At 46.1% G+C, this 24,215-nt stretch overlaps 1 protein-coding gene and 1 long non-coding RNA gene across 2 annotated transcripts in view; one reads left to right on the forward strand and one right to left on the reverse strand.

The window, feature by feature from the left end:
• The window catches only part of Far2 (fatty acyl-CoA reductase 2), a 115,707-nt gene that overhangs the window by 62,117 nt on the left and 29,375 nt on the right, over positions 1-24,215 (forward strand). The window contains exon 2 of the mRNA XM_041639627.1: positions 18,810-19,038. Coding sequence (XP_041495561.1) covers positions 18,850-19,038 — 189 coding nt within the window. The 5' untranslated portion in view covers positions 18,810-18,849. The remainder of the gene's footprint in view (positions 1-18,809; positions 19,039-24,215) is intronic.
• LOC121439128 lies at positions 15,888-22,404 on the reverse strand. The gene is made up of 3 exons (XR_005973152.1): positions 21,607-22,404; positions 21,268-21,481; positions 15,888-17,134 (listed from the first exon to the last, which is right to left on the reverse strand). It is a non-coding gene; the product is annotated as an uncharacterized LOC121439128 (long non-coding RNA).

Here is a 24,215-nt window from a genome sequence, read left to right on the forward strand (position 1 = left end):
AGAGTCTTTGGCTAGAAGGACAGCATCGTCTTCACTTCAGGATTACAGAGAGCTGAAGGGCATCGCTGTTACAAAGCTTATCCCCAAATCACCCATCGCGACAGAGCAGGATGTGACTGGAACCTAAGACCATGGTGATTGACAGGACTCTCAGCAGTGCCAGAGTGACTCTGTGAAAAGCGTATGGGACGTGGAAGAGGAAGCGTAAAGGGAAGTGGGGTGGCGTCTATATATTTTGCAAGTGTAGGTGTCTATGTATCTTGGCACCTTTCAAACGTCTTATCTACCGAGTCCAGTCTGGTGTTTAATGGAGGGCAAGTTATCAGTCCCTCCTTTAATTAACTGACTGACTGGTTGGTTGAATTCTTAAGGTGACTGTATATTCTGTTCTGATCTCTAAAAAGATAGGAAGGCGCTGTTTCTCAAACCTGGGTGTGCTGAAGGCTGCAATGGCAAAACACTAGGACCAGAAGGCACTGCCTGTGTGTCACAATGTAGAGAGGATTGCAGGTGTCCATGGGAAGCCCAGCCCACGGAGCCTTCCAAGTTCAGCTGGGGGAGAGCCGGACCTCAGGCAGGGGATATAATGGTGCCCTGAGCCATTCTTCTGGAGCCTGGCAGTGAACGCGGCTGCTCCTGGGATGCTGTGAGATCCGCTTTCCCTGGGTGATTGCAGTTCTGCCACGGTTTCTGTTCAGCCTTATCCACACCTTCTGGTCTCAGAGACACACAAAGCCAGAGGGAAAAAAGACAGAAAGGTAAGACAAAGCTAACCACATGTGGAGGAGGCTCAAGGTTGCTGCAGTCAAACTTGTAGGTGTGACAGGGTGAGCTGGGGAGGGGACACTGGTTCTTTCTCTCATTTGCACATTTCCTTGCTCCCCACCGTAGCACAGCAGACCTCATTTAATATATATATATATTGATATATATATATATATCAATCAGTGGCTAATTTCCTGTGTGATAAATGGAGCACTCCACAGTGTTCTCCACTGGTTGAAAATGAGCGCTTGGTTTATCTTGTGCTGTGAAGTCTGAGCCAATAAATTGCTTCAAGGGTAAGCATTTGAATTACGGCAAAACTGGAAAAGTCTGCTATGCCTATGTTCCGCCCTAACGGGGAAGGGGAGAGGAGAGCGGTGGGCTCCAGCCTCTGAAATTCAGTTCCGCCGTGAGGAAACCTGTCCTACCAAGGCTTCCTTCTGTCACATCTGGGCACATTTAGAGTCTGGGGGTTTTCATGTGGGATTTAAGCACAGATTAAAGAAGAGGTCTTAAGAGCTCCAGGGCAGAATATGATATTTCAATTTCATTTGATCATTTTATTAAATTTGCTTAGAAAAAAAATCAGTTAAAGGTCAGGACTTGGTTTTCATACCCAAAGCATAGATTATACATTCCAGCTTGTGTCTAAACAGTGGAATTGCCTTTTCTTGTTAATTAATCGAGTTCAAAGTACTCAGAAGGCCGATGTTCTTAGTCTTGTGGGTACGGGAAAATCAGAACAGACTTTCCCTCCATCGACATTTCAGTGCAGAGGAGAATCGGCGCTGTGAAATGGAAGGTGTTTGACTGTATGAAACAGCTGGAGTGTGGCCAGTCACTGATCAGCATCGTTGCCTGAGTTTCTTCCCCTGTAGGGTTCTTACAGGGACTAACTGGGTGGTCTCTGAACATCTTAGCAAGAGGTAGGCACAAAAACGTCTAAGTTGCCACTGCCAACACTAAAGCTGGGGGTTGTGCTTTTGGCCAAAAATTAGTTTGCAGAATAGGACCAATTACATAATGTTCTAAGTAATTAACATAAATCTTGATTCAACTCGAAACCTGGGTGAAGGCCACTCGGCTCTCAACAGCGTTGTTTCTTGTGGGCATCTGTCTCAAGCCAGGGGATAGAGTAAGAATCCATGGGGATCCCTGGCCTTTCTAGTGGCCCAGTAAGATCTCAAGACAAATGCTGATGTGGAAATCCAGTCTTAGAGATTAGCAACAGCCCTGGCAGCCCATCAACCATGGGGTCATAGCTTTGCCCAACAAACGTCATTTTAATGTACCTCAGGCATCTCCAGGCTTCATGTTGCTTCCATTCCAAAAGCAACTAGAGTTTCTTTCATTTCCAAACTAACCACACACGGAGATGAAAGTTCATGCCCCTCGCCCTGCTCTGTCTGCTGTCAGACTTACACAAGTTCCTCAAGCCCTCCGGGATGAGCCGCGTCTACTGCCATCTCCCAGAGTTACTGCAAGTGTCGTATGAGAAAATGATGCCATGGTGTGGGAGCCATTGCTTACACCATAGCAAGGACTCAGTAAGTGCGACTGCCCTTATTATCTCTTTGTTTTCTAGAAGATATTTGCACGAAGAAATTAGATGTCACTCTGGTTTTGTTATATCCTTCTTTTGACTCATAGAAGAGAATCTAGGAGAAAGGGTGACCTGATGTCTTACTCCAAAAATCTAGCCAAAGACTCTGCTTGCATTAATTTAGTGACTTAGGTTCTGAAAACGTTCTCCAGTTTAAACTTCCTACGAGAGAGAGAAGAAGGTAGAGAGAGGGGAAGAGAGAGAGTGGAGAGGAGAGGGCACACGTGAGCTGCACAGAGGCCAGAGGGCAGCAGTGAATGTCTTCCTCTGCCACACGGCGCAGCTTTCTCATCAAGGGACCAGATGCTCCTTGTTTACAGCATCGTCCAGCCTTTCTATATCATCCTTCTCTTAACAGCTTCTCTCCAGGAACGGTGCAACTTTTTTGTTTGTTCTGGACAGTTTTTGTTTACCAATCAATCCATTTTTTAAAAAAAAAATAGCTTTTATTAGCCAAGAAAACATCCTAACAGCTTTCTCCTGGCTAGGTAGGATGTAAGCATTGTTCCAGTCAAGGACTTTAGTGCTGAACTTAGTTTCCCACAACAATTAAATTCTGTTCTGCGGTAGATGTAAGACTAGAACAGAATAATAGCCAAAACCCACACACATTTTATCGTCCTGGTTCACTCCACGTTGCAGTGATAAAATACTCTGACCAAAAGCAACTTAGGGGACCAAGGGTTTACTCAGTTTAATGCTTCGGGCCCTAGTCCATCATTGAGGAAGTGCGGCAGGAACTTGAAGTTTGCTCTCTGGCAATTGTCAGTTAAGCTTTCTTAGCAGTCCAAACTCACTACCTAAGATGGTACCTCCTACAGTGGGCTGGGCCATCACCCCCAACTCAGTCATGACAATAGCTCACAGATACGGCCACAGGCCAACCTGATCCAGGCAGCTCCTCACCCAAGATCCCCTCTTCCCAGATGACTTCAGCTTGTACCGAACTGATAATAAAAACTGATCATCAGCACGACTGGTATACTTCGCTGAAGCTGAAGATAACTAGCCTCTTTTAAAGGCCATTTTACTATATTCATGTCTGTGTCTACCGTGCCCGTGCGGCAGGGGGCATGTAGAGTTGACTCTCTTCTTCCACCTTTACAAGGTACCAGGGATTGAACTCAGGGTGCGAGCCAACCTTCTGAGGCAACAGGAGGCCTTTACCACTGAACCATCTTGCCAGGCCTCTCACTCACACCACTTCCATTTTTAAATAGGTATATTTCAAACCTTACTACATTTATTAGTAAGCAAATTTACAACAAAATATATTAAGTAAATTATTACCTCTCAGCAAAAATAGCTTCATTGTCTCACATCTGCCTTTGATGTTTCTTGTCCTATCTCCATGAAACATACAAAGTAAAAGGCTTTTTTTCCAATCTTAAAATATTGGGTAATATCTTCTAGAAAATATCATTTCAAGTGTTATAATATTGAAAACTTCCTATGAAAAACCTTCTATAAAATGATTATTTTTAAAATGATTCATCTTGGATCATATTTAACAGTTACTAATCCCCCTGCAGAGGAGAGGTCTCTATCAGTATTTAGTACTAGAATGAAAACCATAAAAAAAAAAGTCTTTATCTTTTATGGGACAAAAAATGCACAGAAATAATGAAAGTTTTTCCTTGTACAGGATGTTGTTGTCGGTAGTTAGTTTGACTTTCTTTGTTGTAGATTGACAATACTGGTTCTTATTTTTCATGTGGTCTTCATGTGTGCTTGGCTCATGTTGTGTGTGATAAACTTAGCTTGGGTTTCCAGGGCAGACTAATTCATGCACTCTATAGTCATCTAGAACTGCCGAATTTGCTTTTTGGTCCTTTGGATGAGTAAAAACCAAAATAAGACAAGGTGTGAATTTCCAGAATGAATCTAGTATTTCTTGTTTGAGCCATACAAAAACCCAGGAGATGAGATTTAGATCTCTCTCCCTCTCTCCCTCCCTCCCTCCCTCCCTCTTTCTCTCTCTCTCTCTCTCTCTCTCTCTCTCTCTCTCTCTCTCTCTCTCTCTGGTCTGTAGCCCTGACTGATCTATATCTCACCATGCAGACCAGGCTGGCTTTGAACTCACAGTGATCCTCCTGCCTCTGCCTCCTGAGTGTAGCCATGAGAGCCCATGGCTTAGCACCACAGCAGGTTTATGTGGTATTGGGGGTCAAGCCTTTGCCAACTTGGCCACACCCCAACTTCTGTTTTTCTTTGAATCCAAGTTCCTCAGCTAGAAAGCAGCCTTTCTCCCCTGGGCTACTCACCTGTGTACCCCGCTGTGGAGGAGTGCTGAGACCTCCCTTCCTTGTTCCCATACTACACATTCTTGCCCCTCCGCTCTGAGATAACCACGTTCCCCTTTATAGTCGCTGCCTGCTGTCTGACCCACTCTTTCTACTCTCTATAACTAATCAACTTTCTAAACTCATACACGCTCATGTTACTGCCCTTCCTTATTTCTTTCAAGGACACACAGCCTCTAAATGAAGTTCATCTCTTCACGACATACCCCATGATCGCAGCTGTTAGTGCCTTCTTACCCTTCCACACACAGTTCAGCACTCAGCCTTGGGTCACTCCATGACTGCCGCCTCCCCGGTGTCTGCACAGCCCTGTTTATGCACTGTAGTTATACACCATCTCTCCCAGGGAGATATCCTGGGTCAGTCTCTCTTCACAGATTGGATATCTCAATGTGTATGTGGTTCCCCGGAGTGAGGGTAGCAGCACTAACAACCCTCACAGGCTGCCAGCTGCCAGCGTTGTTCTGAGTGCTGTGCTCACGCTGCCCCCACCCGTCCTCGCAGCAGCCTGTCTCCACCTTACAGAGCAGAAATCAGTCACCCTTCTCTCCCTCCCACTGTCCTGTGCCTGTGTGGGCTTCCATGATTGCCTCCCCAATGCAGGCCTGGATGAGTGACCCACAGTCAGCAAGACCTGGAAAAGATGTTTCCAGCAAAGCCAGACAACAGGAACAGGCAGAATTAACAAAGACTCTAAGTCACAGCAAGGGCTGTTAGAAAATCCCATCATCTGTTCACTGGGACACACTAGGAAGGTATAGTTGCAACCCTCTGTATTTGGGAAGGGTACTCTTTTTTAAATATACTTTATTTTATGTGCATTGGTATTTTACCTGCATGTATGTCTAGGTGAGGGTGTCCTGAAACTGGAGCTACAGACAGCTGTGAGCTGCCATGTGTATGCTGGGAATTGAACCTGGGTCCTCTGAACGAGCGGCCATTGCTCTTAACCATTGAGCCATCTCTCCAGCCCTCCACCCCCGGAAGGATACTCTTATGTATCCACTGGCATTTTCTCACAATTCCTTCCCTTGAAAGCTATTACTGAGTTAGGGCAAGAAGACAAACCAGTAGGAAGTGTGTGTTTTCCAGTAATTAGCTTCTTTTCTCTGGAAATGAACCTGAAAACCACCTCAGCGCTTCCAACCCCAATTAGCCTTTGCAGGGGTGTCCTGTCTAGGAAGCATCGCGCTTTGGGAGGGTCTCTGAGGAGATGTGGGTGAAGAGGAAGCAAAGGAAGTAACAGTTCTTGTCCGGTGAAAAAGAACCGCCGCCAATAACACTGTTTCTTCAAAGCTGCAGAACATTCTAGGCTGTGTTAAAAGGAAGAGGTCATCTTCCTTGGGGGAATCAGGCTTCTAGCTGAGGGCGTGGCTAGCAGGACAGAGCTGCAGTAGGATGGTAACATTGTATAATGTTCAAAAGAACTGCCTTCAATTTGTCCCGATGTCAAAGTATATCCTGAACCAGATAATTGGGACGTAGGTAAGAAAAGCAGGAATTCTGGTTCTGTTGATAACTTGGGTTTTAGTTTCTGGTTTGGGAACTACAAATCAGAAATGCCTAAAATTCTGAGGCAGGTTATTTAGAGCAAGAGGATACCAGCCACATTAAACAGAAGCCAGACTGTTATCTTTAGCCTAAGCAAGTTAGGTTGGCCATGATCTCATCTAATCACTAGCCCAACCTAGCATGTAAAAAAAAACCTCTTTCCTGTCTTATTTTAGTGCATTTACACGGTAAAGGTAAGGACCTCTATGCTTACCCATACAATCAGCATTTCCTTTGGGTTTGAGAACACCTGAAGGGCTCTAAACACACAAGTAAAGTACTGTTAAATTCACCTTGGTGAAGCTGAGGACTAGCTCAGTTGATGGGGGACTTACTGAGCATGCCCAGGAGCCTTGAATTGGATCCCTAGTATGATCTAAACTGACAGAGGGGTGCACGCCTGTGATCCCAACAGGCTGGAGGTGGAGGCAGGAAGACCAGAAGCTCAGGGTCATCCTGAGCTACAGAGGGAGCTTAAGGCCAGCCTGGATTGCTGGAGATCTCGTCTCAACAAACGACAGCCACAGAATTTGCCCTGAACTAGGTGAAGAAGCTCTTGAGACACTACCTTCCGATGTGAAGTAAGATCCACAACTACCAGGGTGAAGACTGCTTTCACAGAAGCAGTGATCCGTCATCTGCCCTTTTGCTGCATTGCTATTTGTGCTGACACACAAGGAGCAGCAAGGCGAAGCTTACCTCAGATTAACAGTGACAAAGTCACTGTGTGTCCATCAGATGCCTTGTTTTCAGAAAGTCTTAGAAGCAATTTAAAATAATTTATTTCTGCCATCGTACAGAGCTATGGTGTTACTGATAATTGTCAACTTGGCAGAAGGTAGAGTCACCAGGGAGAACAGGCCCCCGGACATGCCTGGGAGACACTGTCTTGATGACCTTGACTGATGTTTGCAGACTTGGTTATGGGTGGCTTCCTTTCGCTAGGCAAGAAACGCTAGACCATTTAAGGGTCTAGCAGAGCCTGCACACGCACATACGCACGCATGCACCTCTCTCTGCTCCTGGTCATGGATGCCGTATGATCGACTCATTCGCGTTTCTACTGCTGTGAACTCCCTGCTCTGATGGAGCATAGCCCAGAGCTGGGAGCAGCAGACCCTTTGCCTGCAAGCTGCTTTTGTCAGAGCTTATCGCAGCCGCAGGAAGGGAAACTGAGACGGCGTCCCTCATCTGACAGGACACTAGACACACGGAAAGCTTCAGCAGCAGAGTAAGCTTGGATGTAGTCTTCCTCCAAAACGCACCCTGCATAGGCCAGACCCCACTTTCTACACTCCCAGAAGAATTTTCCCCACATTTCTGAGGATTCTGGAGGTGTCATTTCCCTTTGAATTCTGCTTCCTTGGGAGTCTTCCTCTCTCTGTTGCTTTTCTCCCCCCTTGCATGACAGACCCTACTCCGATTCCCAAGAGTCCCACTGATAGAAACGTATCTGGGAAGTGTGGGGTAGCAGAGAGAGTGCATACACCACAGAACAGGGACTATTTCAATTAAAATTTTGTCTTCTATGTCCAGCCACTTCATCCACCACTAGGTTTTCTCATGGGCGTTGCCTATCTCTCAGAGATGGCGTCTTCCCTTGCCTTTAGGTGTCTTTGCTCCTCTCTGGCTGAAGTTATGATGTTCGTTATCCTTGCACTATTGGAAAAGTAACATGGCTGGCGAGGTGGCTCAGTGGTTAAGAGCACCGGCTGCTCTTCAGAGGGCCCAGGTTCATTTCTCTGCATCCACACAGCAGCTCACAATGGTCTGTAACTCCAGTTCCAGGGGATCTGGTGTGGTCTCTGGCTTATGATGGCACTGCACACACATGGTTCAAACACATGCATGCAGGTAGAACACTCATACACATAATATTTTTATAATAAATATTTTTTTAAAAGTTAACTAAAAGTATCATGAATCTAAAATATATTTTCATTTAAAGTGCTAGAAAGGCCACTGTAATTATTTAGCTGTGTGTGTGTGTTGTATATATTTACATATTTACATGTGTAGCATGTCTGTGTGTTAGTACACGTGTGTGCATGCTTACGTGAAGGCTGGAGGCGGACGTCAGGTATGTTCCTAATCACTGTCCACCACTGTATTTAGAGAGGGTCTCTCACTGAACCTGGAACTGGCTGATCCCATTGGACTAACTGACCTACAGACTCCAGGGGAGCCTGCTTCCCTCTCCCCCAGCCCTGAGTTTACAGGTGCATAGCTCTGTGCCTGGCTTTTTCCGTGGATGCTGGATCTGAGCTCGGGTCCTCACACTTGATGTACTGAGCCCATTCTCCAGCCCTAATTGTTTCAATTTTTAACTGAGATACAAAAATCACAAAGGTTTACCATCTAATGTTTATACACACATTTCCCCTACATACTGCTTTAAGCTGGTCAAACATTATCTCTTCACGTGGTCTTCGAAGTGAAAATCCTCCAGATTCCTTCTGTCACTTTCAGGGCGTAGTCTGCGATGTTATCCGCACGTCACCAACTGTGCAACTGCACCCAGAGCTTCTGCTCCCATCTGACCTCAGCTTACCGACAGTTTTGCCTGGATAATACGGAAGGATAAAGAATTACAGTTACACTCTTCTGACTTAATTAGGTCATGTTTACTTATGTTGGCTCTCTAGCCTGTTCACTATCAGAAGCGACCCTTTGTCAGTTGCTTTGAGAGCAAGTTATTTACTTAGGATAACCGAGACCACAGCTCCTGTATCTTTGAATTCGCTTAATTGTGCAGAAAGCTAACTTTGGGGTGGGGACCTAAAGACTGTCTCTATGCAAAAGCATATGTAAGAGTCTCCCCTTGTATAAACTGTGGAAGATCTGGCCAAGGCCAGACTCTCTTCAGTACTAGCTAGGGTCAGTTAGGAACTAATAAAGAGTTCTGTTTCTCTGAGTGCGCAGGTGAATGCCTTACTGGGTTGGATCTTTACCCCACCCTAGAGCCCTTCGTTCCCAAACACGTACAAACAATGACACTCTGCCCTGTGTCCCCAGGCTGTGCAAGCGGTGTGAGTGCTCAGAGCTGTGTAGCTGCAGTTAGAGCCAAGACTTTCTCATAAAGATGGGAATAGCTTGGAAATTTTAGATATATCTTCCTTGGATTCTGTCTTGTTTTCCCGGATCAATCCCCTCATGTCTTCTATTTTCCCAGCTAGCAATGGTTACAATTTTTATGATAGCCTGATGATGCTCTCAGTGTTTCCTTCCCTGTGGTATTCTGAGATTCTTCTCCAACAAACTGTACAAAACATAGAACCTTTCTTCTTCCTTTCTGGTATCAACACTTGGAATAAGAATCAAGGTGTGCACTGGCCAAGTGAACAGCTCCTTTCCCCCTATGTAGCCAGCCCCGGGTTGGGTATGCCTGATTCTTCTTTCCTCGGAAGATGCCTCAGCTGCTCTGGTGAGCAACTTGTCCTGAGGGAAACACCTATGGAGATACTGAGTGCCTCGGGGTGTGTGGCAGAGCCTGAGCCAGCCCTCCATTTTCTGTTCTAGCTTCTCTCCAGAGAAACCATTAAATCAGCCATTGTGGCTGTAGTAGCTGAAGGTGGCCGCTGTGGTATTATCACAGGCTTCGCAAATGGAATCAGAACCTTAGCGGTCCACTCCAGTGCACCCATTTCCTCTCCAGGTGAGGATTTGGAACCTTTAGCTGGAACTGGATACTTTGGAGTCACTGCAGCAGCATAGGTGTCCCTGAAACAGAAAGCTCATGTTGTTAAGGCTTGTCTTTCTAGTAGCTCTTCTTGACCTCTGAGCACTGCCATGCAAGGAACTTTACCTTTTTAACTCAATAAGCATGTGTACATGTATGCTCTGTACCACATGACTCTGTGCCCACTAATCCTCCACATCATGCCGCCTAGAGTGAATTTTCAGCAGGCTCTAAGCAGGCAGCAGAGAGGTGCCACAGAAAACCCGCTGTGGCCCGCCTTGGGAGCAGGCAAGCCAGAAGCATGGGCCTGTGTGTTTGTCTGGGGCCACCATGGGCCCTCTGTGGTTCCTGATAAGCTGGAAGTGGCGATAAACATTAGGAGAGCTGTTGGTTATTAATCGGCAGCCAAGTGTTACAGAAGTTACTGTTTTCTTCCTGGGTTATCACCAGCGATAGCGGCCTGACTTCCCACAGTCTTCCGACAGCCCAGCTTCCCGGTTGTTGGAGACAAAGAGATGGTTCCTTGAGCGTGTTGCTGCAGGTTCTAGATCAGAGATCTAGCTTGTTATTTTTTTCTTTGATCTATTCAGTCTTAGTTGTATCCCTGAAAGGTATGAGCCCATTCAGCAGAAGCATGGTCTTTCCAAATATGGAGAATGGCCCAGGGGTGCACATGTTCTCATGTCAGTGCCTGAGTTGGAATCAAAGATACAGATGAGCTGAGCTATACAGCTATACTATAGCGTAGTAAACATCTATAATCCCAAGTCTTCAGGAGTGGAGGCAGAAGGACTGTGTGGGCCACAGAATGACTTCAGGTCTAGCCTGAGCAACTTAGAGGCGCCCTATCTCAAAGTTAACAGTGGAAAGAAGCCAGGATATAGTTTAGTGGTCTAGCCCATGCTTAATATGCTGGGGGCTCTAGGTTCAGACCCTAGACCTGGGCTGAGGTGTGTGTGTGTAGAATGGTTAGGTTATAGAAACATAACTGTTTTCCTGCAATGCCAGAGTTGGGGTTGTACATTTGCCATATGCAAACACTATTAAATTCTTTCAGGGAAGCTGAAAATTCCCATCCAGTTTACTTCATGTCTAAAAACTGTCCAAACAAGAAAACATAATGGTCCCCAAGAAATTGGAATATCAGCGGGAATCTTACACTGGGAGAAGGAAAAGAAAAGACAGGAGTGTTGGCCCAGCCAGAGAAAAGCTTGCCTCCCAGAAAGGAATTCCACACGGTGCTGACAGCTTGTCAATCACCCTGCAGGAAAGACTGAGCTGAGTTAGTGATGAGTGAGTGATGGGCAGGACCCACCCTGACTAGGACTCCCTAGCCTTGCACACCTCCTGCCCTCTGTTAAGATGCAAACTTCATGTCAGGACCCCACAGGTAGACTAGAGGGAGTTCCTGAGCCTCTCTGATTTCTTCCAAGTGTGGCCTGGCTGAATCCTTTTTCTCTGATTTCTGCTCCTACTTCTTTTTAACTTACTAAATGAGGGGCTATCTGAGCCTAGCTTGTTAGGGTTGCCAGTGTCTAGGTGTTGACCTTAACAGTTCTTGAACATAACTCCAGAAAGGAAGTTTTACATCTTTTGTGGTATTTCCTAAGAAGAAATCAAGAAAGAAGTGCCTGGAAATGCAGAAGTGTATGAAGGTGTTTGGGCAGTGGATAATAAAGTATGCGTGCAAACAAAGGGTAAAGAGTGGCCATGGACAAAGGGTAAAGAGTGGACGTGGACAAAGGGGAAAGAGTGGACGTGGACAAAGGGGAGAGAGTGGCATGGACAAAGGGGAGAGAGTGGCCATGGACAAAGGGGAAAGAGTGGCCGTGGACAAAGGGGAGAGAGTGGCCATGGACAAAGGGGAAAGAGTGGATGTGGACAAAGGGGAAAGAGTGGACGTGGACAAAGGGGAGAGAGTGGCCATGGACAAAGGGGAGAGAGTGGCCGTGGACAAAGGGGAGAGAGTGGCCATGGACAAAGGGGAGAGAGTGGCCGTGGACAAAGGGGAAAGAGTGGACGTGGACAAAGGGGAAAGAGTGGCCGTGGACAAAGGGGAGAGAGTGGCCGTGGACAAAGGGGAGAGAGTGGCCGTGGACAAAGGGGAGAGAGTGGCCGTGGACAAAGGGGAGAGAGTGGCCGTGGACAAAGGGGAGAGAGTGGCCGTGGACAAAGGGGAGAGAGTGGCCGTGGACAAAGGGGAGAGAGTGGCCGTGGACAAAGGGGAGAGAGTGGCCGTGGACAAAGGGGAGAGAGTGGCCGTGGACAAAGGGGAGAGAGTGGCCGTGGACAAAGGGGAGAGAGTGGCCATGGACAAAGGGGAGAGAGTGGCCATGGACAAAGGGGAGAGAGTGGCCATGGACAAGGGGGAAAGAGTGGCCATGGACAAAGGGGAAAGAGTGGCCGTGAACAAAGAGGAAAGCGAGGAATCCTAGGCTGGCAGAGTAGACAGCAGTGGACTGGACAGCTCAATGCTCCAAGAGTCAGGTATTTACGGGGCAAGCATTCTGTGCAAATCCAGGAGGATATCAGAGCCCCTGGAACTAGTTACACTTGGTTGTGAGCCGATCAGTGTGGTTACTAGGAACCACGCAGATCTTCTGGAGGAGGAATGAAGCTCTTAACCATTGAAGTGCCAGTCTGTGCTTGTCCTTCTTACCCCAGATGACTGTATGAACCAACCAGTGTGAAATACATTTCTGTGAAATCCTTTAAATAGTGAATATGGTTAGCATATAATGTGACAATCTGGTGCCATTTCGTATGGATCCTAGTGCGAGTTACCTTCATTTTCCTACCTGGTCACTGCATGGGGCTTGGCAACAGTAATTCATGGCACTGCCAGTCCAGAACCACGGCATCGCAGGGGTGAGGAAATGATCTGTGGATTTCTCTTCAGAATATCTTACCTCCCACCAGGGCTGTTACAAGTAACTTAACATTTTCATATTTTGTATGCTTAGATGTGCCATATTGTATATATCATATATACATGCATCATGTGTGTATATTATATATAATAGTTATATAACTATGTCTATATTAGATGTATGTATATAGAGAGAAAGACTATATTATAAATCAGAATACATATAAATGACATTTGTCATTTTCCCTCAGGATCCATGGACTCTGCCCTGTGGGAGACAGACCTTAGAAGATAGGCAGGCATCTTAGCCCCTCCTTCAAGTATCACTTGAGTTGGGGTAATAGAAATAAAAAAGAAAGCAAACTTGTTTTTTAGCCATAAGTGAACATGAACACGAGCTCTTGCCCTGGGTATACAACTATCACTATTAAATGGTATCAGCATATAAACACAGGAACAAAGCCTTAAGCAATAGGCGGCAGGGGTCAGAGGGTACAAGAGTGGCCTTAAATAGGAAAAGGACCCCATTCCTGTCCAGGAACCATGCAGAAAAGGTGCATTTTATAGTTCCAGTCTCTGCTCTGCAAAGTGTGACCACAGCGCTTATCTTGATTATCATTATAAAAGAAAGTTAAATAAACATTCCAATGAGCTATCAAGAGGGAGAGAAAGAACCATTTTAGCTTTTGTTACATTACAGCCTGAGCTCCGGAAGTTCCCCCGCATAGCTCTGACAGGCTCCCTTCTCACTGGTCTACTTTGTTGTACAAGACAAGTATTTTTCTTCTCTTGTTCTAAAGCCACTACCTGCAGCTTATACAAGTGGGAAGAAATGTCCCCGGATCTTTAAGTGCCTTCTCGTAAAGAAAACGCCTGACGCCCTCCTTGATTTCCTCAATAGAACTCAGTGAACCATTAGGGGAAGAATGAATGCTGCCAGGGCTTGCCGCTTTTCTGACAAGGAACGGGGTCCCATGAAGGGAATTTTGACAGGGAAATTACTAGCTTTGACTCAGAGCTCAGCTCTTTCTCGAGATCTAACTGGGTATTTCCAAATAGTGTGGTCGTATTTATTCTAACGTTTCCCGAGAGATTGACAGTTCATTCACACAGGGAGTGATCAATAATTTATGTTAACAAATACAGATTTCCAGTTCACCAACTGGTTCCCCTTTGCATTCAACCAACTAATTTTTGTAGTAGACTTTTTAAAAATACAACTTCCCATGTTGATCAGGAAGAGTGGCAATGCCCAAGGTCCTGGAATCTCAGTCAGGACATGAAGAGACCAATGCTCTGTTTTTGCTGTGGGGTAGACACAGTAAATTTGCATCTAATAGTTGCCAGTAACCAATTCTGACAACCTACACACTTGTGACAGAGCCACTAAGATCTTTTGAGTACAATATCCGGCAATTTTCCAGTGACATCCCACAAATCGATAGTCTTTTTTGGTAGACTGAGTTTGTAAACCTAAATCAATAACTTTTTATTCAAGGTTTGTTATAAGATTTCACACCTACCAATGGCTTCATTAGTCATCCTTGAATGATTAAAAGCCAAGATACAGATGTATGGGACAGGGGACTTAATATCCTCATGCATAGAGGGCACCAGACATACATGCACACACATACACAAACACACACACAGATACATACACACAGACAGAGGGCACCAGAGATACATGTGCACACACAAACACACACACACACATACACATAGACAGAAGGCACCAGACATACGTGCACACACATACACAAACACACACACAGGTACATACACACAGACAGAGGGCACCAGAGATACATGCGCACACACAAACACACACACACATAGACAGAAGGCACCAGACATACATGCACACACACAAACACACACACAGATACATACACACAGACAGAGGGCATCAGAGATACATGCGCACACACACAAACATACACACACATACACATAGACAGAAGGCACCAGACATACGTGCACACACATACACAAACACACACAAAGGTACATACACACAGACAGAAGGCACCAGAGATATGTGCACACACATACACAAACACACACACAGGTACACACACATAGACAGAAGGCACCACACTTGTATGCATATGTACACACAGGCACAGGCATATGCATGTAGATAACTAAATCTTGTTTTTTAAAACTTTTTTTTAAAGATTTATTTATTAATTATGTATACAGCATTTTCCCTACATATATGCTGCAGACCAGAAGAGGGCACCAGATCTCATTACAGATGGTTGTGAGCCACCATGTGGTTGCTGGGAATTGAACTCAGGACCTCTGGAAGAGCAGTCAGTGCTCTTAACCCCTAAGCCATCTCTTCAGCCCCCAATTAAATCTTTAAAAAATAAAGTGTAAAATATAGAATTTTTTCCAAGTGCTTTACTAGTTACTCAAAGCTGCAATTTCATCCCCAACATGTAGTATCTAGACTAAGAAAAGTATCATTGTCTTGCTTAGACCACCTGAATGATACCTTCTATTGCTTTATTTGATTCTCCTGGCTCTTTCTTTGATTATTAAAACCCTTCTTTGTGGTGGATAGAACGGCAGGGACACCTGAGTCTTAGCATCGGGATTAGAGATTGGTTAATGACCAGTTAGAACATCAGGTTTTCCAATTCCTGAAAAGGTTCTTCTCATTGTCTATGTTCCACTTAAATTTATTGTGTGACAATCCAAAAAATAAAATATTTTTTTGTTTTTATTATTTATTTATTTATTTAAAATTTCCACCTCCTCTCATTTCTCTCTCACTCCCCCCACTCACCCTCCCCCTCTCTGTCCAGTCCTAAGAGAAGTCAGGGTGCCCTGCCTTGTGGGAAGTCTAAGCCCCCCCCATCCAGGTCTAGGAAGGTGAGCATCCAAACAGACTAGGCTCCCAAAAAGCCAGTACATGCAGTAGGATCAAAATCCAGTGTCATTATCATTGGTTTCTCAGTCTGCCCTCATTGTCAGCCACGTTCAGAGAGTCCAGTTTGATCACATGCTCATTCAGACCCAGTCCAACTGGCCTTGGTGAGCTCCCGAATTTTACATGCAAATGGATGGAAATAGAAAACACTTTACTGAGTGAGATAACCCCGACTCAAAAAGAGGAATATGATATGTACTCACTCATAAGTGGATTCTAGCCATAAACAAAGGACATTGAGCCTGTAGTTCGTGATCCTAGAGAAGCTAAATAAGAAGGTGAACCCAAAGAAAAACATATGTATCCACCTGGATACTAGAAATAGATGTGGCTTGACTACCTTTCCTTTGCACAAGCTGTCACTCGGGTCCATTACATTGGTGACGTTATGCTGAGAGGATCTTGTGAGCGAGACGTGGCAAAACTTAGGGACTTTTGCAGTCAGAGGGCAAGTAAGTGACAAAAATCCAGGCCTTCCTGTCCAGTAAAGCCTCCAGTCATAGAGTTGTACGAAGTAGGTAAACACATCCATTGAAGGTGACATATAAGTTGTTGCATCTAACCTCTCCCAAGGCAAAAATAAGAAGTACAAGAGTCTGCCGGCCTCGTGGAATGTCAGGTCACATAGTCCTCGTTTAAATGGTGTCACTATAGCCCATTCGCCCAGCGATCTCCAAAGGGCTTCGAATGGAGCCCAGAACTGGAGGAAGCTGTACAGCAGATGCGGGCACCGCGCACGCCGCTCTGCCGGGTGAGTCCAATACCCAGCAGATCCAATTTGCATGAATGATCAGTGACCGCCCTGGCAGGCCACGGTAGTCAGCGAATCACAGTGGAGGTCTCTTAAAGTTTAGGTGCAATTGTTGAGATGGCTCAGGCAGGGAATACTTGTCACGCAAGCATAAAGATTCAGAACCCCTGTAAAGCTGGCAACATAGCACTGGGGAGGCAGAGACAGCCTTGTCTCCACGGCAAGTTCCACACCATTGAAAGATTGTCAAAAAGAAAAAATGCCAAAATACAAGAACAAGACAGCTGACACCTGAGGGTAACCCCCAAGGTGGCCCTCTGGCTTCCACATACATAGATGCACCCCGAAGAGAGGGAGGAAGAGGAGAGGAGAAAGGAGAAAAGAAGAGAGGGGGAGTTGAGGGGGGGGAGAGGTGGGAAGAGAGGAGACAGACAGACAGATAGACAGATGGACCAACAGAGATTTAGGATTAGGACTTAGCCTTTAAGAAATGGCTCCGGGTCTGTTTCTGGGTCTTAATAAAATAGAATGATTAAGTCTGGATCGTTACCTTAACATATTCTTAACACTCATTTCTGAGTGTCGCTTGACCCAATAGGCCATGAACTGGGATTACGCAGCACACAGTTTTCATGCTGAACTAGTGACGATGTGGATGGGCTTGCGCGGACCCTGCAGAAACAAGTTACACAAAAAAATGTATCTCAAATTCCCATGGTGCGATTCCCACGATACTGCGGCTTTCTCCATGGCAAGCGCCTGTGGCATCATGGGGATTTTGAAGGAGTCTGGCCTGGTTGTAGGTGCTCCTGCGCGGTATGCAGGCACTGCCCCCACGTGGACAGCTGCGGTACTGCAGCCCCTTCCAGTGCCATTCCTGGGGGCAGAACTTGCAGGGCCTGGTGGACCGTTTTGCTAACTTGGAATACGAATGGAAAGTCATCGATTTATAAAACGTTTTCATTCTGAGCAAAGCATGAAGATTATGTGTTGGTTTACTATAGACCCAGTTGAATTCCAAATCTCGTTGGGTTAGTAGATCAATTCTTCCTTTGTAAATCTCCAAGGGGTAAGAGAAACACGAAGGTTCGCATGCGCTTGGCTTTTTGGATGCCATGTTTGGAAACACTGGCGTCCTCCATTGTGGTCATATCTCAAGAAGGGGTAGGCTTACATGCTTATTCACATAAGTAGAGACTCGGTGCATATGTTTAGCCAACCATATTGAAATGAGGGCTGGAGAGATGACTTAATGAAGAGCACTGCTGCTCTTCCAGGGGGACGTGGGTTTGATTCCCAGCACCCACACGGCTGTTCACAGCCGTCTGTAACTATGGTTCCAGCAGATCGAATGTTCTCTCTGCCTCTGAGGGCACCAGGTACACATATGGTGTGTGTGTGTCTGTGTGTGTGTGCGTGTGTGCATGTACAGACACACTATATATAGTGGGTTTTTTGGACTGTTGTCAGTCCAGTCAGTCTCCCACTTGGGATGGAAGAGAGCAAGCAGTGATCTTTTATGATCTACAAGGGATCTCCTCATCTGCAGCCACAGAACCCTGGGCCACGTCTGGTCCTCAGATAACTTGTCAGATTTTCCCTACGCTCCTACAAACAGCACCCAAACAGTCTTGGGCAGCGGCTGTGCCTGTTTCTCTGTCTAGGCACCCAAACGCAAGGCTTCAGCTTCTCTTGTAAAACTGCTCTTTGTGTGTAAGTGGCTGAACCCCCGGAGTGGCACACGCAGAAGTGAGAGCCGCCTAGTTTCATCCCAAGGAAGAAGAAAAGCAAGTAGACTTTGAAGAGGCAGTTAGGACAGGAGCAGGAGCACCAGGTGGGACTATGCCATTTGCCCCAACACGGTCATTAGATAAATTTGAAGCTGAAGTATTAATTAAACTGTAATTTTAAACATTTGATAGCTGTGTGGACCCTGGTTTCTAAGGCCTAAAACACCCTCACATCAGCCCTTGCCTGTCCTCAGCTTAGAGTCTCACCTTCCAATGCTGCCACTGGGGACATCACCACACCAAGTCCCCAGGGCCTGACACTCACAACCTTGCTCCGTGCTCCAGTGTTTTCACTTAACACATTGTATTTAACAGTCTCTTATTGTGTCTGTGTCTTCCATTAGACTGAGAACTCTGTCATCTTTTTCCCGTGGCCATAAAGCCTAGGACACAGAGCAGGCTCGGAAGCGCTTCTTACAGAACATCTCCCTTCCCAGAAGCCCATGGACCTCACAGTTTTCCCTTCACTCAAAACTTCTGGAAGCCCCAGACACACTGTCGGGGGCTGAGAATTCTAAAACTTCTGAGACGGTAACTTGTTTTTCTCTCTTTTTCAGGACCCTCTTCCAAGAACCATATAAGAAAAACGGAGGAATCATGTCCATGATCGCAGCTTACTACAGCAACAAGTCCGTTCTCATCACAGGGGCCACGGGCTTCCTGGGCAAGGTGTTGATGGAGAAGCTGTTCCGCACCAGCCCCCATCTGAAAGTCATTTACATCCTCGTGAGACCCAAGTCTGGACAAACTCTGCAGGAGAGGGTTTTCCAGATTCTCAACAGTAAGGTACGTCTTGTGTGAGGGCCGTGTATCACGGGCACCACCATGGGGCCCAGTGACTGGACTGGATCTAGAGCCAGCAGGAGGCAAGCCTCCGGGCACAGCTGTGAGCGGTGCTTTAGGTCAGCCCACCATGCCTGTAGGGAATTGCCTTAACTGGGTTATCTGAGATGCCATGACTGGTGGCACCGATTGCTAGGTTGGGATCCCAGGCTGTATAAAAGTGAATGAACACAAGAATTCATAGCTCTCTGCCAAGGCTGGGGATGCAGGGTGACAGGTTCCTCCATGCTAGCCCCTGCTGCCCTGACTTCCTGGCTACGGTGGACTGTGCTTCCAACTGTGAGCTGAGGTAAAACCTTCCAACATGGAGCTGTTTCCTTCTTTAGGCGGTGGGAGGATTTTTATCAAAACAGCTGTAAAAGAAACTATACAAATTCCCAACTACAGGCCAGAGCCTACAGGGGACAGAAAAAGAAGACAGATGTCACAGTGTCTCCTGTGGGTATCCCAGAGGAGGGTAGAGGTGCTTCTATTATAATTAGGCGAGAAAGGAATCATCTCTGTAGTAGTTTGAACCTGTCATGTCCCCCACTGTCCCTGTTTTGGGTACTTGTTTTCCACTGTGAAATTTGAGAGAGTGTGGAACCAGCGAAGGTTAGGCCTGCTGGCTGAAGTGGATAACCCCGAGAAAACCCCGAACACCATTGCCCAGGCTTGGCGGGTGCGTAGCAGGCAACCACTGATGTGGGTGGCTCCAGGAAACTCCATGCACCATTGCCCAGCTCTGGTAGGATTTCCTTTTTAATTTCTTCTTGTCCCACAGCTATTGTCTGGATGACTGGTGGTCTAGAAACCTAAGTTTTCGGTAGGCGGGCACTATTCAGTTTAGCTCTTGCGTTTACACAGAGAATAGCGTGGAGCAGTAGAAAAGGCAGCAGACCTGGCCCTACCCATTCCTCCCCACACCAGAGCAACAGCCCAACGTGGAGAGCTTGCCACATTGCCTAACCCACCCACGGCTTTCTTTATCTATACAATGTATCAAATAACAAAACCTATTTCACAGGGATTTACGAAGATTAAATGAAGATACCCATCCATCAAATACTATTGTGTTGCACCATAGGAAGATATTATCAGTGACCTCTGGGTTCTTTAACCCAGACAGACTCTTTTGTTCATCGTCCTTAAAGCCAAATCATGGGTTGCCTAAACCAGTTTCACAGATATCAAAGATGCATAGATTTCCACATTCCCCTCTCTATCAGTTTATCATGGCTTTTGTAAGAGATAAAAGTAGAAATGAATAAGTGGGGTTTTTTTTATTATTGTTGTGTTTGAGATGGGGTCTTGCTGAGTAGCCTATACTAGCCTCAGGCTCAGAATCTACAGCCTTAACCTGACAAGGGCCGGAATTCCAGGGCTGCACCAACCATGCCAGTCTCACAAGTAATCTAAATCTCCCAGATTTCAAAAACCTGTGACAGATCTGTTCACATTTACATGTGCAACTTACCTAGCTAGTGTCTCTCCAGCCTGTGTGATTTACAGGCATGTGCTGAAACAGCCTGTACCTCTCCAAGAGCCAGCTGATCTAGCCTAGCATGTGCCATGAGATAGCCCCCAACTCCCTGAGAGCCATTTGATAGAAGCATACACCAGCCATTCAGGATCCAAGGTGATTGATGGAAAGGCTGCCATCTCTTCCGCATTGCCCTCAAGCCAAGAGGTCTCCACAGAGGACACTAGCCAACTAGCAATGGGGACAAAGACAGGAAGACGTCTGGTCTAGGCAGGAAGCAGTGCCCCTAACTCCTGTCCACATGCTCTGCAAGGCTGCCACTGGGCCACAGCTCATGGCTGAGAAAGACACAGGTGGGTACCCAGGAGGAAACCCCCACTGTCCTCACTTTAAGTCACAAAGTTTCTTTCTGCCCCACCGTTCATGCCATACTGGAGAGTCAGAGTCCATACTGCTGAGGAATAGACCGTTCCTTCTACCATGTGCCGAGACCTCAGCTTTTGATTGGCAGTCTTAGAACTCAAGCTTCATAAATGGTGGCAGGATAGAGACAAGGTAACTACCATTGAAGAAATAAGAAAATGAAACAAAGAAAGCTATTCAAAATGGCAGGCAGCAAGGCTGGGCTAGATCTATTAAAATAAATGCTCGGTAGGAACTGAGAAGGCTCCCTGAGAAGATTATAGTGTGAGTAGGAAGATGTCCCTTACCTGGTTTCTGACTGGACTCTCCGGGAAGAGGCCTCTTTTCTATCACTTTTTGTGGCCAATTGCTCCACCTTCTAGAAGTTCTTCCCTGCCCCTCTCTTGCTGTGGTGGTTAGGGAAGGTCCTCTCATCCTTGTCTTTAACAATACATTCTTGGATGTGCAGCAGAAGGTGGGAACCAGCGGATGTGTGCAGACAGGATCAGGTGTTCTTTGACTCTAGAAGGAAAAGGAAATCATAGTTAGTGCACACAGTAGGTCAGCCTGTCCCAAGCTAAAGACGTGAGTGAAAGGGTTGATGAGGAAGTATAAGAAGGAATGGGAGTTGTGATGAGATCCCAAACCTAAAATCCTGGAATGCCCTGAATGTCTTCATTCGATTGAGTATCGATGGCCAGCATCGGGTTAGATGTGCAGGGTATCAAAGCTTCCCAGGAGAGGAGTGGATGTTGATGAAAAGGCCTTGCGTCTCTAATTATAGAGGAAATACGGGGAAGATAAGTATGCTCTTGGCTTTGGCAAACCCATTTGAGGAAATGTGTAGCAGTGGCCACTCTTGAAACAGCGATACTCTCATTGAGTCTTCAACTCAGAAAGCACCAGAAGGGGCTGGAGACAGGAGTCAGCGGTTCAGAGAACTTGCTGATCCTGCAGAGGACCTGGGTTCAGATCACATGGTGATCCGCAATCATCCATGCATAGCTTCAGTTCCATGGGATCCAGTTCCCTCTCTTGGCTGCTGTGGGCAATGCACATACACGGTGCAGAGTTTGCCTCTGATTCTCTGTATATGCCTAGGACTATGGTGGAGAGGACATTGGTTCTGCCCATCAAAAGCCATATACCCCTTCCTTCTCCTTGTGTGGTATATGTAGTTACCACCTGCCTCTTCCTGTGTCCCTGATCTCAGAGAAGGGCAACTTTCAAAGAGCTCTTAATCCATCAGTCACAGAAAATCAGAAAAGACTCATTCTTATAACTCATTACTTATAACTCCTAATTCTTAAGTATTTTCACATTTTTGGAAATTCTCTCTCTCTCTCTCTCTCTCTCTCTCTCTCTCTCTCTTTCTCTCTCTAGCATCTGCTATATACACTAAGCTGTCTCTGTCTCAGAGATCTTCCTCCCTCTAAGCACTGGGATTAAAGGCATGGGCCCATATACAGCATCGTGCTGTGTATTTATAAGCTAACCCTGTCATTTGGCATGCTACATTGAACACTCTGTAAGCTTCCCTGGAAAAACAGAAATTACTCAATAAGCATCAATTGTCCCTGAGGAGAATGAACTTTGAAATACAGAGGATGATCACAGGCAGGACTCACAGTCATGACCTCAGCCCACATGACACAGCTTGTTTAAGACATTGGGGGAAAAAACATTTAAGAAATACTTCACTGAGTCCTTTTATGACTATTACTGCTCCGGAGTTCATAGAAGAGACAATTAACCCCCCAACATGCATTTTAAAAATTAACTGAAGAAATATCAATTTTGAATATATTCTAGGTATGCGTGCTTATATAAAATGGTTGTATGTAGCTTATTATAATGAAATAAAATGACATATACGTTTTGTAATGGTTAAATAAATAGATTTGACATAAAAATACGAACTTTGAATTAAATAATGCCTGAAAATAGGAAGGTCAAATCTGACCCTATTCATTTAGATGGTTTTGTAAAGAAGCCAACAACATCCCCATGGTTCTCCAGCCCACCCTATGTGAGCTGTTGTTAATAATTCTATTAACTCTCTCCAGATGAGACAAGGACAACTGGAAAAAAATTGTATTTTAAACTCTCAAAGGCTGTTTTGTTACATTATTGCCTAACCCTTACCTGGGAAACTATCCCACAAAATGGAAGAGGCTTCTGCGCCAGGATTGTCACCTGGTGGCAGAGTGCTGTGTGTGAGATTCTGGGTTCAGCCCCAGCACGACAGAGATAAAGACAAGGAAGGTCTATAAATGAGATAACTAGACGTGCTAACATCGCAGGAATTCCAAGCGTGGCTAACACAGGCATACTTTTAAAACTGGAGTCAGTCTTCCATTTGACAGTTGCTTAGATCATTTTGAGCCTCTTTAGTGTGGTGGAGGATAGTGAGGAGAGAGGGGGGAGAAGAGGGAGGAAAAGGGGAGAGGAAGAGAGTAGGAGGAAAGGGGGAGGGAGGGGAGGAGGGATGGGAGAAGAGGGGGAGGACAGAGGGGAGGGGAGAGGGGAGGAGAGGGGAGGAGAGGGGAGGAGAAGGGAAGAGAGGGGAGGAGAGGAGAGGAAAGGAGAGGAGAGGAGAGGGGAGGGGAGGGAAGGGAAGGAGAGGAGAGGGGAAGAGATGGGAGGGGGGAAGAAGGGGGAAGAGAAAGGAGAGGGGAGGGGAGAGGAGGGGAGGGGAGAGGAGTGGGAGGGGAGGGGAGGGGAGAGAACAGGAAAGGAGGGAAGGGGAGAGGAGGGGAGGGATGAGGAGGGGAGGGGAGGGAAGAAGAAAAGAGAAGAGATGAAGAGAGTAGGGAAAAAGGAAGGGGAGGCAGAGAGGAGGAGAGGAGAGAAGGGCTCCCATTTTGGGAGCTTTGGGAAATAGAGAACATTAAAATCAGAAAGAGAGTTTCCCTCTTTAAGGACCTATTAAGTGACATAAGCACTGACCTCCATTATCATATTTAATCCTAGAAATCCTTGAAGTGTTTATTACGTCACAAATGAGAACTCAATCCCAGAGAACTGTCCTCTCCCCAGGGCTGTGTTATCTGTGCCAAAGAGGTGACATAATAAAACCAGAAGGCAGCTCTTCTGAGGCCCCTGCATCCTCCACGGCTCTCCTACCTCCCCTCAGAGCCTTTTCCACGGTGACAGAAGCGTTAGATGATAAAGTGTTGCTGGCTCCATCTAAGTATCCACCAGCACCTTCCATTAGAAGCCTAGAGATGATCTCAGGGCTGGTCCCACCCTCTAG

Source organism: Microtus oregoni, unplaced genomic scaffold (genome assembly GCF_018167655.1).
Source record: "Microtus oregoni isolate MIOR12 unplaced genomic scaffold, Mior012 000002F_ref0000024, whole genome shotgun sequence".
NCBI lineage: Eukaryota > Metazoa > Chordata > Mammalia > Rodentia > Cricetidae > Microtus > Microtus oregoni.